This window comes from Lithobates pipiens, unplaced genomic scaffold (assembly GCF_037356315.1).
Source record: "Lithobates pipiens isolate NorthernLeopardFrog02 unplaced genomic scaffold, aLitPip1_a1.2 Scaffold_30, whole genome shotgun sequence".
Taxonomy (NCBI): Eukaryota; Metazoa; Chordata; class Amphibia; order Anura; family Ranidae; genus Lithobates; species Lithobates pipiens.
The window spans coordinates 129172358-129189349 of record NW_027507791.1 but is presented as its reverse complement, the minus strand read 5'-3'; the positions used below and the strand labels follow the sequence as shown (position 1 = coordinate 129189349).

Sequence of the window (16992 nt, the reverse complement as noted above, 5' to 3'; positions counted from 1 at the left end):
CAAACAATGAAATCTAGTGGTAGCCTCATAATCTGCCCCATGACTCTTCCCAAAGCGTTCTAGCCCCAAACTACAGCCCACCCAACTGTATAGCACTGTTACTGATGTGCAAACTTTTTCAAAAGCACACAGCTCAAGCCTTCATTCACACCGGCCTTCTGTTTGTTTTATTTAGACACAGGAGAAATTGATCTGGGAAGTACAAATGCTATACTACCAAGAGCAATTTCTCCCGTGCTTAAATCTACATGTACATTTAGACACATTCACAGTATCCAATCTTCCCCTGGATGAACAGATTTCCATTTTTCTAAATGCAGCTAAAGCAAGGTAAATGCACAGTGTGCATTATACCGTTTAGAATCATTACATGTATTTGTGGAAATGTCTACTATTAAACGCATAAAAATGCATATATTGGTGTGCCTGTGTGAATGAGGCCGAAATTGCCATCTCTATCTATATAAAACATTAAAAATAAGCACCTATACTTTTTAAAATCCAGTAATGCACTCTTTCACCCTGCTCTGCACATGAGCAGTTGCTCCCTATTTTTAGGAACTGTGCCAAATCTGTAGAGGCCGATCTACTGACAGCCTAAAGATTTACTGCTGTTCAGGGGCTCGGGGCTTCAGAAAAATTACAGGTTCCGGCAAGAACAACGCTGCTGGAGGAAATTTACTGCACACACTAATTTTACTAGCAGAATTATTAATATGGCATGTATGTTTCTTGCTTAAGAACAATATTTTTATCAAGATGCTATGGGTTAAGTTACACTTAAGGATGTTGTTCCTGTGGGTGGTTTACAGGATGGGTAGTTCATGTTTAGCTGTTTCTGTAAGCATAGGCTTCAGGTAAAAGAAATAGATACAGTGCCTTGCGAAAGTATTCGGCCCCCTTGAACTTTTCAACCCTTTGCCACATTTCAGGCTTCAAACAAAGTTCTAAAATTTAAATTTTTTGTGAAGAATCACCAACAAGTGGGACACAATTGTGAAGTGGAACGAAATCTATTGGATATTTTAAACTTTTTTAGCAAATAAAAAACTGAAAAGTGGTGCGTGCAAAATTATTCGGCCCCTTTACTTTCAGTGCAGCAAACTCACTCCAGAAGTTCAGCGAGGATCTCTGAATGATCCAATGTTGTCCTAAATGACTGATGGTGATAAATAGAATCCACCTGTGTGTAATCAAGTCTCTGTATAAATGCACCTACTCTGTGATAGTCTCAGGGTTCTGTTGAAAGCGCAGAGAGCATCTTGAAGACCAAGGAACACACCAGGCAGGTCCATAATACTGTTGTGGAGAAGTTTAAAGCCGGATTTGGATACAAAAAGATTTCCCAAGCTTTAAACATCCCAAGGAGCACTGTGCAAGCGATCGTTTTGAAATGGGAGTATCAGACCACTGCAATCTACCAAGACCTGGCCATCCCTCTAAACTTTCAGCTCAGACACGGAGAAGACTGATCAGAGATGCAGCCAAGAGGCCCATGATCACTCTGGATGAACTGCAGAGAACTACAGCTGAGGTGGGAAGAGTCTGTCCATAGGACAACAATCAGTCGTACACTGCACAAATCTGGCCTTTATGGAAGAGTGGCAAGAAGAAAGCCATTTCTCAAAGATATCCATAAAAAGTCTCGTCTAAAGTTTGCCACAAGCCACCTGGGAGACACACCAAACATGTTGAAGAAGGTGCTCTGGTCAGATGAAACCAAAATCGAACTTTTTGCCCACAATGCAAAACGATATGTTTGGCGTAAAAGCAACACAGCTCATCACCCTCAACACACCATCCCCACTGTCAAACATGGTGGTGGCAGCATCATGGTTTGGGCCTGCTTTTCTTCAGCAGGGACAGGGAAGATGGATGCAGCCAAATACAGGACCATTCTGGATGAAAACCTGTTGGAGTCTGCAAAAGACCTGAAACTGGGACGGAGATTTATCTTCCAACAAGACAATGATCCCAAACATACCTCAAAATCTACAAAGGAATGGTTCACAAATAAACGCATCCAGGTGTTAGAATGGCCAAGTCAAAGTCCAGACCTGAATCCAATCGAGAATCTGTGGAAAGAGCTAAAAACTGCTGTTCACAAACGCTCTCCATCCAACCTCACTGAGCTCGAGCTGTTTTGCAAGGAGGAATGGGCAAGAATTTCAGTCTCTCGATGTGCAAAACTGATAGAGACATACCCCAAGCGACTTGCAGCTGTAATCGCAGCAAAAGGTGGCTCTACAAAGTATTAACGCAAGGGGGCCAAATAATTTTGCACGCCCCACTTTTTATTTTTTTATTAGTTAAAAAAGTTTCAAAAATCCAATAGATTTCGTTCCACTTCACAATTGTGTCCCACTTGTTGGTGATTCTTCACAAAAAATTTAAATTTTATATCTTTATGTTTGAAGCCTGAAATGTGGCAAAAGGTTGAAAAGTTCAAGGGGGCCGAATACTTTCGCAAGGCACTGTATATACTGTATGCATTGCCAAACAATCTCCCTCTGTGTAGACTGTGAAACACTAGAACTTGTTACCTTTCACTGAGACTAAGTTTACATGTGCAGCAGTCTCCACCCCCCAGTACCATACCGATGCAAGCGTTTGGCTCCAGGTTGACTTCAATAGGAAAGTTTGACAGGTGGTGGCACCTGTCAAACTTGGCAAGTCGTATTAAACCAGCCAAAGCTTGTTTGCCATGGAATTTATACAGCCTCCTCCAGCTGTAGGTTCTTTTTTTTCTTAGGTAGGTGGCCAAGGGGTGGTAAAACGGTGGCTGAAGTGCCCATTTTATATAAATGAAGCCTTAAAGCAAACCTGACATGTAAACATGCTACAACTGAAGCTGGTTGACAAAGGCTCCTGCAAAAACCACACAATGAACATACAAGATATAATGCAACAATGAAAGCACCCCCCGCAGGTTTTAGGCCTCATGTACACTGCTGCTGCTAAACAGACGTTTAGCAGTTGGCCATTTTTTTCAACTGCTCCTGAATTCTCCTCTAGGTTATCTTATCTTATCAGTACATGTACACAGGGTCGTTTTTAGTCGTTTCTAGGCAGTTACATTTAGAGGCTTTTTTTGGAACAGAAAGCTTAGAGGCATTTCAAGCGCTAAACGCAGGTAAACGCAATAACTTGCATTTAGTCATGTTTCGTTTACAGGCTTTTTTCAATTTTTGACCATTTTTAACCGATTGCTGACCAGCCACCTTCATTATACTGTGGCAGGTCGGCACGTTCCCGTGAGCCATTGTAGCTATACATCTTGCTCCTTTAAGCAAGATAGCAGGTGCGTGCATGCTGCACTGCGGGGGTGCCGATGCTCGTGGCCGATTGTCACGATGATCACCAGCCACGGGCGATCGCGGACACGATAGGCAGAACAGGGTCATGTGTTTTTTCAAAATGGGTCGCTTTTTTGTTTATAGTGCAAAAAATAAAAACCGCAGAGATGATTAAATACCACCAAAAGAAAGCTCTATTTGTGGGGAAAAAAGGACGTCAAGTTTGGGTACAACGTCGCATGACCGCGCAATTGTCAGTTAAAGCGAAGCAGTGCCATATCGCAAAAAATGCTCTGCCAAACCTTCCGGGGCTGAAGTGGTTAAAAGCCTCTAAAACGCAAACGCGGCTAAACGGACGTTTTAAACGTGGGTTACTATCTGTCAAGTTAAATCGTTCAGGAGAGGTTGTACATGAAGCCTTAGAAGCGCGTACCTTTGAAATTTTCTCTGCCATGGCACATAAAGGCAGCTTTTACAACAAATAAGACATGAAAATGTATGTCAATGGGCATCTTTATTCTGCATGAAATACTTACTTTGGATAGTTATTACAGTACTGGGTGTAAATATCAAAGTCTTGGCTCTGTAAAGGTAAAACAGGAAAAGAATTAGAAAGTGCAGATTGTAGCAGATCATTTCCAAATACTTTTCCCCTTTCTCAATCAGTGGGAAAATTCTGAACATAAACTATAGATAATCAGGCAGTGTTTGTGTTAATGCACAAGGCCCACAATCCTATCAGATCCATTATAAAACCTCTATCTGCAATGCTTTTCATCACATTTCCCATAATCTTGCACCGGAAAACATTTATTTTACTCCCCAACATAAGTAGATTGTGTAGAAGTGTAGAGATAAAGCTGGCTGTTCCCATGATGTTATATCTAATGTACACATATGGAAACATTCACCTATTTACAAGTGGTCTGGATAGAATAGGAGCCAACTTTTTATATTACCTTTTCCACAAAGCAGGTAGCCACAGCCACGGGGTCATCTCTGCAGCTGTCCAGGTCCTGGAGAAGTTCACTAAACAAAGAAGACAATGTGAGGATAGCAGAGGATTACAAATGTCCAATATTCATCCATTTCATTAATGAACGCAGAAAAAAAAAAAAAAAAAAAAAAAACGTACTATGCAGCAGGTCTGGGACACCGTGATAAAAGAAACTTAACGTGGTTATAAACCTTCCTTTTTTTTAAAAAAACATACAAATAACAGGTTATACTTGTCTACTCTGTGTAATTGTTTTGCACAGAGCAGCCCAATCCTCTATTTCTGGGGTTGGGGCTGCTCTGGAGCATTAGGGTAAAAAATAAAAAGGCTTTAGAATCACTTTAAAAACTCTAAAACCAAAAAAGTTATATATTGCATCCTTAGATGTTGTTGCTGCATTCGTTTGGTGTGTTTAATTATTTCCTTTATTTTTATCTGCTGCTCCGGCTAGTAATGCACTTCTTGTGTTAGAGTGGCTCCTCTATGAAGGAGCAATGTACAGCAGCACTGTCTGGAGAGGGCATTATTACATGGACTAGTAAAGGAAAAGGGAGTGGGTTGAACAAAAAAAAAAATCTGACTCAATTCCCACATTTGGGGTGGATGGGGGGGGATTCCTGCTGCCATTTTATTCTAAGAGTGGGGAGACTTCCCCGCCATCCAATACAATGATCAGCGCTGCAGCTCTGATCAAGAGGAAATTTTCCAGCAGGGCTGTTGTACATTAGTCAAGGAGGGGTTGCTACAGTAATGAATGGTTAGAACTTTTTGCTGTCTGTGTCCCATTAGGGGATCTACATTATGGGGGGTTATTTACGAAAGGCAAATCCACTTTACATTGAAAGTTCACTTGGAAGTGCAGTCTCTCTAAATCTAAGGGGTAGATCTGAAATGAGGGGAAGCTCTGCTGATTTTATCATCCAATCATGTGCAAGCTAAAATGCTGTTTTTTATTTTCCTTGCATGTTCCCCTCAGATCTACAGCGACTTTACTTCCAAGGTCACTTTCAGTGCAAAGTGTAGTTTCCTTTAGTAAATAGCCCCTATGTGTCCCAGAAACACAACAAGAAAAAAAACTTTGGAAAAGTTTACTACTATTCCTTTTGCAGTTACAGCTGTAAAATTCTGGCATCCCAGGGCCAAATAGAAAAAGTGGATCTCCCTAGTGGAGACAAACATATTAATAATAATCTGACAGGGGCTCTAATCCTTCCTCACTTCATCAAAAATGAAAGAAAATAATTCTGCCTTTAAAACACTTTAATTCCTCATAAATTTAGATATCATCTTGCAAAGTTTTATTTCCTCCGCAACTGATACTTCAGTGATACTGATTCAGTGAGTTCTCAGCGATCGTCAGCCCAAAGTGAAAATGTCTAAATATTCTACAAAATAACGTATGACGTGGTAATGCTTTGGTGGATTAAACAATCCATTTTTTTTGTGTGTGTAAAAGAGGTGGCAATGGAAACCTAGCATTCTCTCTAACAAGAACTGGAATCTTTTGACTATCAAGAATTCTACAAGAGGACTGACTGGTAAACCTACAAGGAACTACAAGGAAATCTGCAGTCCCATAATTTAAAATAAGGCTGGATGCCGCTGACAGCGGGGGTCCGGTGCATCCCTGTTCTCCGTTTCAGGAATGAATCAGGCCCAAATTTTTGCCTGAATTCTGACCTGAAAAGCGGAGCCAAAAGACGCAGAGGATGTCTGTGCAATTTGCTCCGCAGCCGCCCCGGAGATGTGCAAATTGCCTCCATAGGAGAGCCGGTCACATTCTCTGGTCATGCAAATTGGATGCGGGAAACCCAGTGTGAACCCAGCCTAAAACTAAAGGCAATTTGTTTTTCATTTTGGATAGAGTAAGACGGCCATACATAAGGGAAGCTGTCCCTGGCGGGAGAAGAAGGTGACTTCCCCAGCTATAGCAGTTGCTTGTGATAATTGCACACAAATCCAGCAGGCTGGTTGTACCAAAGTTGATCAATCAACTTGGTACATTCAGCCCGGCCATTAATGGTTCTATCCCTGTTCTCTATGCAGTTGGTTTTGCACAGAGTGGCTCCGATCCTCCTCTTCTGGAGTCCCTCAGCGGTGCTCCTTGCTTCCCCTCTTAAGTGCCCTGTTGGAGAGCCGCTCTTCCTTGGGGCACTTGTGCGGGTGCGCTTCTTTGTCCTGCTGCTGCTTCTATTGACACAGACAGCAGGAATCGGCCCCGCCCCCTGGGTCATTGGATTTGAATGAAAGCAGTGGGGGCCAATGGCTGTGTTGCTATCAATCTATCCAATCAGTACCTGAGCTGGAGCTGGTGTGCTTGTCACAGTCAATGGAAAGACCGGGTTCAGGTAAGTAACAGGGGGGCACTGGGGGGCTGATGCATCATGCATTCTATGCATTAAGGTGAAAAACCTTGAGGGTTTACAACCCCTTTAATCGCCCGTTATTTTGTAGCTTGATGCTCACAATGCTCCACGAATGTTCAACATATTAAACGTATTGTCCCTGAAGAGGCGCTTAAGAGGGTATATGACAGCGATATAAAAATCCTTGAATGGTGACTCTAGCATTGGGGGAGATCTGTTTAACCTTAGGCCTCTAAAGAATACATGGGGCCACGCAATGAAGTTAGACCAGAAAGGGTTCAATCTTAAACTGCATAGGGGGTTCTTTACTGTTAGAGTGGTAAGGATGTGTAACTCCCTTCCACAGCTGGTAGTGTCAAAGGAAAGTGTAGAAAAGTAAAAAAATAAAAAAAAATTAACTTTTAGATGCATTTTTTTTTAGGGAACACAATGTACAGGCACATGGAAAACGGTAGTCACACACAGTTTGAACTGGATGGACTGGTGTCTTTATTCAACCTTAGCAACTACTGTAACTCTGTAACCCAAATCGCATTTTAGGGTTCAGGATCCTGGAGCTTGAAAAAGGACACAAGCTACTGTTGAAGCAGAATGGGGCATTTTTGGACCTATTGAATCCAATCAAAGAATGTGGGGGGAAAACATTAGCAAAATGTTGAAAGACATGTGTTACACAAGTTTAAACATTTTCTAGTAGGCCACAAAACGTACAATCCTGCCCCATACAAGCTCCTGTATGGCAGGAGTTTAAAATCGTCTACATACATTATGCGACGCTCAAGAGCAAATGGAGGCTTATGGCCCATACACACGATCCAAAAATCGGACGACAGATCGTTGTTTTTTTTTTTTGCATGCTAGTCGCATATCAAAAATGGAGGTTACTAAAGTTACGAAAGTTCTTCTATGACAGAATAAAAAATAAAAAAAACAGAAGTGATGTCATGAGTTGTGTATTTCTATTGTATTTTCAGATGACAACTGTACTGATTAAAATGAAAATAGTACGATCTGGTATCATATGAGAAAAATATTTGTGTTTGTCCAATCGGATAATATCAGATGAAGTGTTGTGATCGGCTCAATCGGATCGTTAGTACAGAGCTTTCTTATCGTACAATCGCTTTGAAAGCCATATTTTTCATCCGATTTTCGTATTGTGTGTATGGGCCATTAGAGTTGATTCTTGTTTGTTTTTTGTTTGAATTGTCATTGAGGTAAACAGGGGTTAGGGAAGATATCCGATGCAGCAGAAGAAATAAGGCATGTACCAAAACACACAAAAAAAACAACACAAAAAAATAAAAGCAAAATGGAGCAATTAAAAAAAAAAAAACAAAAAAAAAAAAACACTCTACTACAAAAAACTCAGTGCAAACATTTCATATTCTTCGCAAACACAAGTTAGAATAAAAAACAAAAAAAAATACACTATTAAACCAAGGAAAATATTTGGCCAGTTTTTTTTTTAAACAAAATGTAAAAATAAAAATGTATCTACTACAGACCAGAGTACACATGCTTGTGTTCTAACATACCACCACACAAAAATTAAAATGGCAGAAAATGTAAAAATCATGCTGAACACAGAATAAAACAGACACGTACACACACATGCAGTTTAGGGGTGTTTTATGTTTTGTTCATATTTGCACACGGCACCCCAGTATTAACCTACCTGCCAACCGATCACTAGTTTGGGCTTCTTGATACAAATACAATAAGGAAAGAATGTAGATATTAGCTTGAGGATGATTGGCCATACAACAAAGACCAATCAGGTCATAACACCACGCAGATTTTATAGGGCATATAGGAGTATGGAAATACAGTAAAAGCTTAACACAGACTTTTCACCCACATAGCAAGGTCTACCTTTTTTTTTTTTTTTTATCTTACCCCCTTGTTGAAAAACTATATTAATCCAAGAGAAAAAAAAACAAAAAACAAACATCTATGGGGGAAAAAGTTTGATTAAAAAACGTAACTTTCCCCCAGCACCTGGGCGAGAGAGATGTCCTCATCCTTCCGGCGAGAAGCCGGGGAATGTGGAGTACCAAATCTAGCTGAGAAAACAATCCAGTGCGGTGTTGCCGTTTTTCCCATAAGATTTCGATGCCAGTATTCCGCGGGATCTTGTAGTCAGGGTGATGATGTTACCCCCTTGCACTATTAAAGCTGGGATAAGGGTATATTTATTATGTAACCTTAAATCTCCCCTACACGTTTCTTTCTTTCAAGTTAAGTCTGCCAACAAAAAAGGGGGCACACTAAAAAAGTAGACCTTGTCTGGAGTACAGTTGCAGCTTTATACAACAGCAGCCAATGATGCTCACTTCACTTTTACGTCTTTTGTTAATCTGAAACTTTCTATTAAAAATGGAAGTCATTCCATGGAGGCTGCCACAATCTTATTTTGTAAAAGCAAACTGATTCCGACACTCAGAGCCCGGAACACGTATGTACACAAGGATTTCTGACCGGTCTATGATTTTTCTGATTTACATACTTGTTCCAAAACTTTTTTTTAATAAAAAACAAAGCCTTATTGAGTTAGGAACAAAATACCCGGTACAAATATAGAGAACATTGCATACATTGGTATAAAAGCGAACAAGAACATCAGTTTTCGTAAAAAAGCAACACCCGTACAGGTTATAAGACAACAAAAATAATAAATATCAATGAAGGAGAAAGTAATTAATATCCCACCTCTTGTTCCAAGACTTTAACTCAGAAAGTATTACAGCTAGTGGGTGAGAATAAAAGCAAGCCAAAATTTGATTCAGAAAGGTCAGCAATGGCAGTCCCCATTATTCTCTTGGGAGAGATTTACTTTGAGACCTGATTTTTCTGTGCTGCAGTTCAGTAACACTTGCGAGTCTTACTCCTCCCCCAGCCTCTGACTAGACAGTATAAGGCGATGTAAGCAGACTGATGAAGTTATTTCATCCTCTGCTCTATCCTTCTACCAGCATGCCCCTTTGTTAGAGCATAAACACTGCAGGACAAGTGATTGGCTGCCCCCTCTCCCAGTCTTAGTTCTACTTTACAGGAGACTGTGCAAGAAGCTGGCATGTCAAAATCAGGTACTTACACGGTTTAATAAATTTTAGGCCCATTTCAGAGGAAGCGAAAAACCCATAAATCCGCCTGCTCAGCAGGAGATCTCTCCGCTAATCCTCGCTGAGCAGGGGGATGACAGGTTCATGTCCGCTCTGCTGCAGAGAAGACACAGCCAGCTGTTCTCGATGGGGTAGTCGGCCTGTCCGTTTCCATCCAATTGTCATCTGATCCAATCTGCTGGACGGATGGAAAATGGATTCCCATCCATCCGTTTTTAGCAGACGAGATCGGATGCTGGCAGGTGACAGCGGACACGTCTGCTGACATCCACCACCCCATAGAGAACAATGGGTGGTCTGATCGGGTCTGCCTGAAAAATGGATAGGCCGATCCAATCAGTCCGCTAGTGTGAAAGGAGCCTAAACCCCAACACCGGGAAGTGTAAAAAAAAAATCTTCCTTTGTAGTGGGACTACTCCCGCACTGTAAAGGTCAAATTAGCTCATTTAGGCCTGGGGGACACACTGCTAGACCAGTCCCCTCAGCAACTTCTCCCCCATGTGCCAGAGGTCTAAAGTTCAGATACTGCACTGGACACGATGGTGCTGGCAGACAGCCCACCGTCCGAGTGTGGGGGAGCGCCTCCTGCCAGGGAAGCAGAGGATCAGATAAGTAAAAGTGCTTATCCTCTCCCCTAGACCAGGGATCTCCAAACTACAGGCCTCCGGCTGTTGTGGAACTACACCTCCCATGATTGTAAAACACTGACATTCACAGACATGACTTATTCTGCGTACACACGACCGGACTTTCCGGCAGACTAGGTCTGACAGTCTTCCCAATGGACTTGTCAGTGGAGTTCTGATGGACTTTCTCTACAAAGGACTTGGCCACACACAATCACACCAAATCACACAGTGGTTAGCACAGTGGTATAGTGGTTAGCACTCTCACCTAGCAGTAAGAAGGGTCGCTGGTTCGAATCCCAACCATGACACTATCTGCCTGGAGTTTGCATGTTCTCCCTGTGTGTGTTTCCTCCGGGTACTCCAGTTTCCTCCCACACTCCAAAGACATGCAGGTAGGTTAATTGGCTTTTGTCCAAAATTGGCCCTAGTATATGAATGGGGACCTTGGATCGTGGGCACCTTGAGGGTAGGGACTGATGTGAGTGTGCAATGTACAGGGATAGGGACAATTGTAGACACTCATTCAGGATGGACTGGTGTCTTTATTCAACCTTACTAACTATGTAACACAATCACACCAAAGTCCGACGGATTTGAACGTGATGACGTACGACCGTACTAGAATAAGGAAGTTCATAGCCAGTAGCCAATAGCTGCCCTAGATTTGAAACATGTTCTAAATCTAAAGTCCATCTGATTTTTCTACAGCAAAGGTCCGATGAAGTCCACACATGGTCGAATTGTCCGATGGATTCGTTCTGTCGGACCTTTGCTGTTGAAAAATCAAGCTGTGTGTACACGGCATAAGCATGATTGGAATTGTAGTTCCTGAACAACTGTAGGGCTATAGTTTGAAGACCCCTGCTCTAGACTAACCCTTCCAGTGCAGATGCAGCCCCACTGCAAGGAGGACTTTCAAATTTCCCAGAGTTGGGCTTTAATGATGTATTAATATTGTTTACAACTACTAGGAGTTCAGCTTAACGTAAATCATTTTGTTATTTCAGTTTCTGAAGCGACCAATGGATGACAGTGGCCATGAATCATTGTAGATCTGCTTGCATTTCCAAAAAAAAACAAAAAAAAAACACTCCAATGATTAATAATATAAAAGATAAACAGACCAGAAATGGGGTGAAAGCAAAGTATTTTACCTGTTCAATTCATAAATATCCTCAATGTTTCCAAAGAGAGCGCTGACTTGGTCTGGATTCATTGGCAGCTCCTGTTTGTCTATGATGCCTCCCAAATAATCCTACAAGAATAAAAGGACCGTCATTTCAGTTTCGTCTATTACTCACGCCTGACGCCTTTATTGGCTCATTACTGTTTTAGCCGCATCCTGCTCCCCAGGTCATGAGTTTTTATTATAGGAATAAATACAAATTTCTTATCAGCGTGATGCGATGAGCCATAAATGGGATTCACAGACCTGCTTTCATTCACTAAATGGGATTTAAAGAGAGGATAAAATAGGTAATTTGCTGTCTAGAATGTGTCATGGAAAACGGCGAATTGTAAGGAAGGAGACAAAGCACACATAAAAGCCAATTCTACTGTACAATTAACTGAAGAAGAAAAATGTAGTAATTGGAGGTCAGAAAACAAAAACAGACATGTGCTGGTGTGGAATGTGCAGACAAAGCCTCATAGCCAGAGGCCTCTGCCATGTATTGGATTCCCTGGTGATGCCCAAATAACAGGAAAATAACTGGTTTCACGTCTGCAGGAAATCAGGCACAAAATGAGTTTACGGAAGATCAAGTGCCTTTCTTTTCCTTGTAGGGGCACATTTACAACACTATCCATTTGGGTTACCTTAATTAATTGTTACCTAAAAAAGGCATATAAAAGAGCATTCAAGGACCGGTCACCGCGTCTATTAGACTACATTGCTTCTTCAGGAGGCATGCTGCAGGATGAATGTGGAGGTACACGAGGACATGCACAAAAACGCACTGCAATTCATACACAAACATAGCTACACGGGACACAGGGAAATAAATGTAATACAATATACATTTTTTTGTTAAGACTAAAGTGATAAAGGATTAGATCTTCTGTTAAAGATATGTATTGCCATTTGTAATTCCATGGGACAATGCAAGAGATTTTCCTTTTTTCGCCCCAGGACACCAGAACAAGAAATGAAGGGGATGGGGAATACTGAGGCAGTAAGGGTCCATTATTAATACCCTCAGAGATTCTGAATTCAACTCAAAAAGTAGTATTTGTTGCTGCTTCTGTCACACAGTGAAGAGATTTCCCATCCCATTCTGTACCCCTAACCCAGTGTTCTCCTAACTGTTGCCCCTTGCTTGCCTTTATCTAGACCTTCAGGTACTATTCCTCTGACAGACACCAGTGATGGGGCACAACTCCTCCCGCTGACACCAATAATGGGGCACTGTTACTTCCACTAACACCAATGATGAAGCAGTATTCCCCACCCAATAAGAAAGATGGGGCATTGTTTACTCCCACACATGCCAGTACAATGCTTTCTACTCCTACTGGCCAGTCCACCCAGCCCCTAAAGTCTGAAGGACATTTTGGAGACTCCTGCTCTAACCCCTAACCCCCTGCAATGTATTAAACAGTGTGGTCTAAATACAGCTGTCAGAAAAATCTTTTCGCATTCTAAAGAGCAACCAAAGATGCCATTTTCCAGCTTTCAGACAACCTAATCTCTATCGGTGCAGAGGAGACATCATCGGTCAAGGCCAGTCTGGGGTGAGGAGCATTAGGAAAGGTTGTAAATCCTTGTCTGAGCACTAAAGGTTTTTTCCCCTGATAGACTAGTACCATGCCTCCCCCACCTTTATCCATACAGAAGTACTGAAGGATTCATATGGAGGAGGAAGATCTCATTGTCTGTTAGGTCCAAGGATATTATTAGGGAACCTGCGGTGGGTGAGGAGAGATTCACAAGGGTAGCAACCAATTATTACTGAAGAATGATCACACCGCATAGTGGTTACCATACAAACAAGTGTACTACAATGCTTGTTAGCAGTACTAGAGATTTGTCATCATGCTGGAAATGTTTTGCATTCTTTGTTTCTGTTTACCATAGAAATGAAAGTGATGCATTCCCTGCACATTTCCTGAAAGAAAACACCACCCATGTCCAGGTTGGTTCAGCAATTGTAAAAGTAAGCAGCTCTGTCATTTTATAATGTTTTTAAAGAACAGCTGTGTCTATGGCAAGAAAAAAAAATAACGAATTCCGTGGAAGAGGCACCCAGGTCACAAGAAAAAGTTGCAGCAGGTTTTCACCTCAATGCATTCTATGCATTGAGGGGAAAAACCTCTTGTAGTGCACCAGCCCCCCAGAGCCACCTTTTACTTACCGGGGACAAGCACACCCACTCCACCCGCTATCTCAGGTCCTTATTGGATAGATTAGTAGCAGCGCAGCCATTGGCTCCCGCTGCTGTCAATCAAATCCAGTGACCTGGGAGCCGTTGTTCTGGCAGATAGTGTCCTGCCATCATATAGTGTCCGCCCCGTACTGCGCATGCAGAAGAAGCTTCGGAAAACCTCAGAAGATGAACGGCGCCTGCGCCGTGAGTGGATGTGATAACCCCACCATCCAAGCGGACATAGGGTTGGGAAAATTAGAGGGCCCCTCGCGGGCCAGCTTCGCTCGCCACGCTTTGGGCTCGGCCTCGCTGCGCTCAGCTCTTTTATATTCCTACTCTGTCTCCACTTGGATGGTGGGGATAGAACCTGGACTCACGGCGCAGGCGCCGTTGATCCTTGGCTATTTTCAGAATCTGCGTGTGCTGTGTACTGCGCATGCGCAGTACACAGGGGACACTATCCGATGGGGGACTGTATATGATAGGACACCGGAACCAAGTCCTGCTGCCTGTGTCAAAAGATGTAGCAGCAGGTCAGGGGAGCGTGCCCGCACGAGTACCCCGAGGGAGAGCGCTTCTCTGAGGGGACACTCGAGAAAAGGAGGAGCCAGGAGCGCTGCTAAGGGACCCCAGGAGGAGGATCGGGGCCACTCTGTGCAAAACCAACTGCACAGAGGAGGTAAATACGACATGTTTTTTTTTTTTAAGAAAAGTTTACATATACTTTAATTGGTAACAGGTCAGTAATATGATTGTATAAAAACAGCATCTTAGAGAGCCAGAGTGCCTCAGAAGTAAAGATAGGCAGAGGTTGAAGGAGAAAAACTGCATCTAAAAACTGTTGAACAATTTCAGAATAATGTTCCTCTACTAAAAATTGAGAGAAAGTTTGGTTGGTGGGACTTTAAATGAGGCCAATCACTGTAGAGTAAGCATGTGGGATATAAAACACAGTATTGCTTTCATGGGTTCCAACAAAAAGGGGGGCGTTTTTAGGGCCTTTGAATGAGAGATGTATACAAAACAAAAACACCCCCCTTTTTGCTGTAACCCATAAAAGCAATACTGTGTTTATATCCCACATATTTACTATACATTCATTGGCCTCATTTAAAGTGTCCGCCGACCAAACTTTCTTCTCTTTTTATTCAAATTTGAGATTGCTTATGGTGCCTTGGACTACATCATTCTTTCTTCCGTAAAATTGCCAAGACTTATATCATCAGCTACAGTACATATCAAACGATTGAAAGAATCTGGAGAATTTCCTTTGCTCAGGGGACAAGGCCAAAACACAATACTGGGTGCCTGTGATCGGCCCTCTGCATTAAAAACAGGCATGCTTCTGTGATAGACAGCACTACATGCCTACATACACTGTCTGTGATGAAGCCAGATCTGAACATGATCTGGAAACTAATCTTCTCTGGACCAAAGCTCATTTAAAATGTTCTGTTGCAAAGTTGAAAATTGTTCTTTGGCCAAATCAAAATTTGACATTCTTTTTGGCAACCATAGGCACTGCGACCTCCGGTCTAAAGAGGAGCGGTACCTTCCGGCTTGTCATCAGTGCTCAGTTCAAAAGCCTGCATCTCTGATGGTATATGGGGGTACATTAGTGCATATGGAATGGGCAGCTTACACATCTGGAAAAGCACCATCAATGCTGAAAGATATATCCAGGCTTTAGAGCAGTATATGCTCCCATCCAGGTGGCGTCTTTTTCAGGGAAGGCCTTGCATATTTAAGCAGAACAATGCTAAACCGCTTACTGCATGGCTTCGTAGTAGACGAGTCCAGGTGCTTAACTGGCCTGCAGGCAGTCCAAACCTTTCAAGAATATTTGGCACATTGTGAAATGTAAAATATTACAAAGAAGACCTAGAACTGTTGAGCAGTTGGAATCCAATATCAGGCAAGAATAGGACAACATTCCTCTCTCTAAACTCCAGCAACTGATCTCCTCAGTTCCCAGACATTTACAGAGTGTTGGTAAAAGAAGAGGGGATGCTACACTGTGATAAACATGGCAGGTCTCCACTTTGACACATTGCTGCCATCAGTTTCAAAATATTGATTTATATTTGTTTTTATTGTACTTTTTCTCAGTTTAAACATTTGGTATGTTTACTCTTGTGAATAAAATTATATTCTAGGCTTTCCTAATCCTTATTTTCATCTGGTAATCCAGCCAGCAAGTCTTTTTTTAGTTTTGGGTTTAATACGGCTTTACTCTCAACCATATATATTTGTTTTGTGTCAGAATAGTATACATTTTAGAAGCCTGAGCTACAACAAACTTTTTCTTGTGCACCTCTGCCAGTAGTTTTTTTTTTATTTTGGCTTGCGGCACTTTTAGAAAGTGCACTACACCTGCAGGATATTATAGAAGTCTAGGAAAGCCAAAGGTTTACTGCGCTGCACCCACGGTGCGGGTAAACCTTGTGAAAGTAGCCTTAAGCCTCTTTCACAAGATTGATCTGACCCAATTGGACTCTCCATTCACCTCTATGGAGTGGTCTATAGAGCGGCAGATGTAAACGGACTTGTGTCTATTTACACTCGCCTACCTCCAATCTGATCCACTACAAAAAACAGAAGGGGATCCGTCCCCCTCTGTCTGGGCAGATCGGAGGGTCCATAGAGTAGAGTGGGCTGTGTCCGCATGCTATGCTCATTGTGGCTCGCGACCGTTTACCAAGTGGCCCTCGCTCTTCAAATGGTTGGGTACCACTGCTATAGGGCTCCTCTGCCTTCTCTCTCCTATTTTTTCCTTACTCTACAAGTGTCATAGTGGGTAGGCATCATCTTATTGTCTGTGACAAGACTGTTTGCTAAACTATATGGGAACACTGTAGCTTTGAACCAAAAAAAAGCAAGTAGATCAAGACAATAAGATTGAAGTCAAAATTCCTAATCTGCATACTTGTTCTGAATCCTATATCTTCAATCCTCAAATACAGGGGTGGCCAGGAGGTGGTAAAAATAGGCAGCTGAGCTGCAAACAACCCATTCAAGTGAATGGGCTGCTCTGCGATATCAGGTAATGCATGCAGTTGCAAGTAGTAGGCTTTCAATGCTAAAAACAGGTCTCCAGGAAGGGATATATCACCTCCAACCTGCTTGTCAACAGCCTCTGAAAAGCAAACCGCCACTGATCACTTTTCAGAGGGGCAGCAATGACTGCCATAGTGTAAATAGGGATGAGCTCTGG

The 16992-nt window shown here is 42.2% G+C and overlaps 1 protein-coding gene across 9 annotated transcripts in view; it reads right to left on the bottom strand.

The window, feature by feature from the left end:
- PLEKHG3 (pleckstrin homology and RhoGEF domain containing G3) overlaps nt 1-16992 on the bottom strand; it is a 246119-nt gene that overhangs the window by 31848 nt on the left and 197279 nt on the right. For all 9 annotated transcript variants that reach the window (XM_077464847.1, XM_077464848.1, XM_077464851.1 and 6 more), the window contains 3 exons: nt 11568-11668; nt 4256-4325; nt 3833-3879 (listed from right to left, as the gene is read on the bottom strand). In XM_077464847.1, the coding sequence (XP_077320973.1) occupies nt 3833-3879; nt 4256-4325; nt 11568-11668 (218 nt within the window). The remainder of the gene's footprint in view (nt 1-3832; nt 3880-4255; nt 4326-11567; nt 11669-16992) is intronic.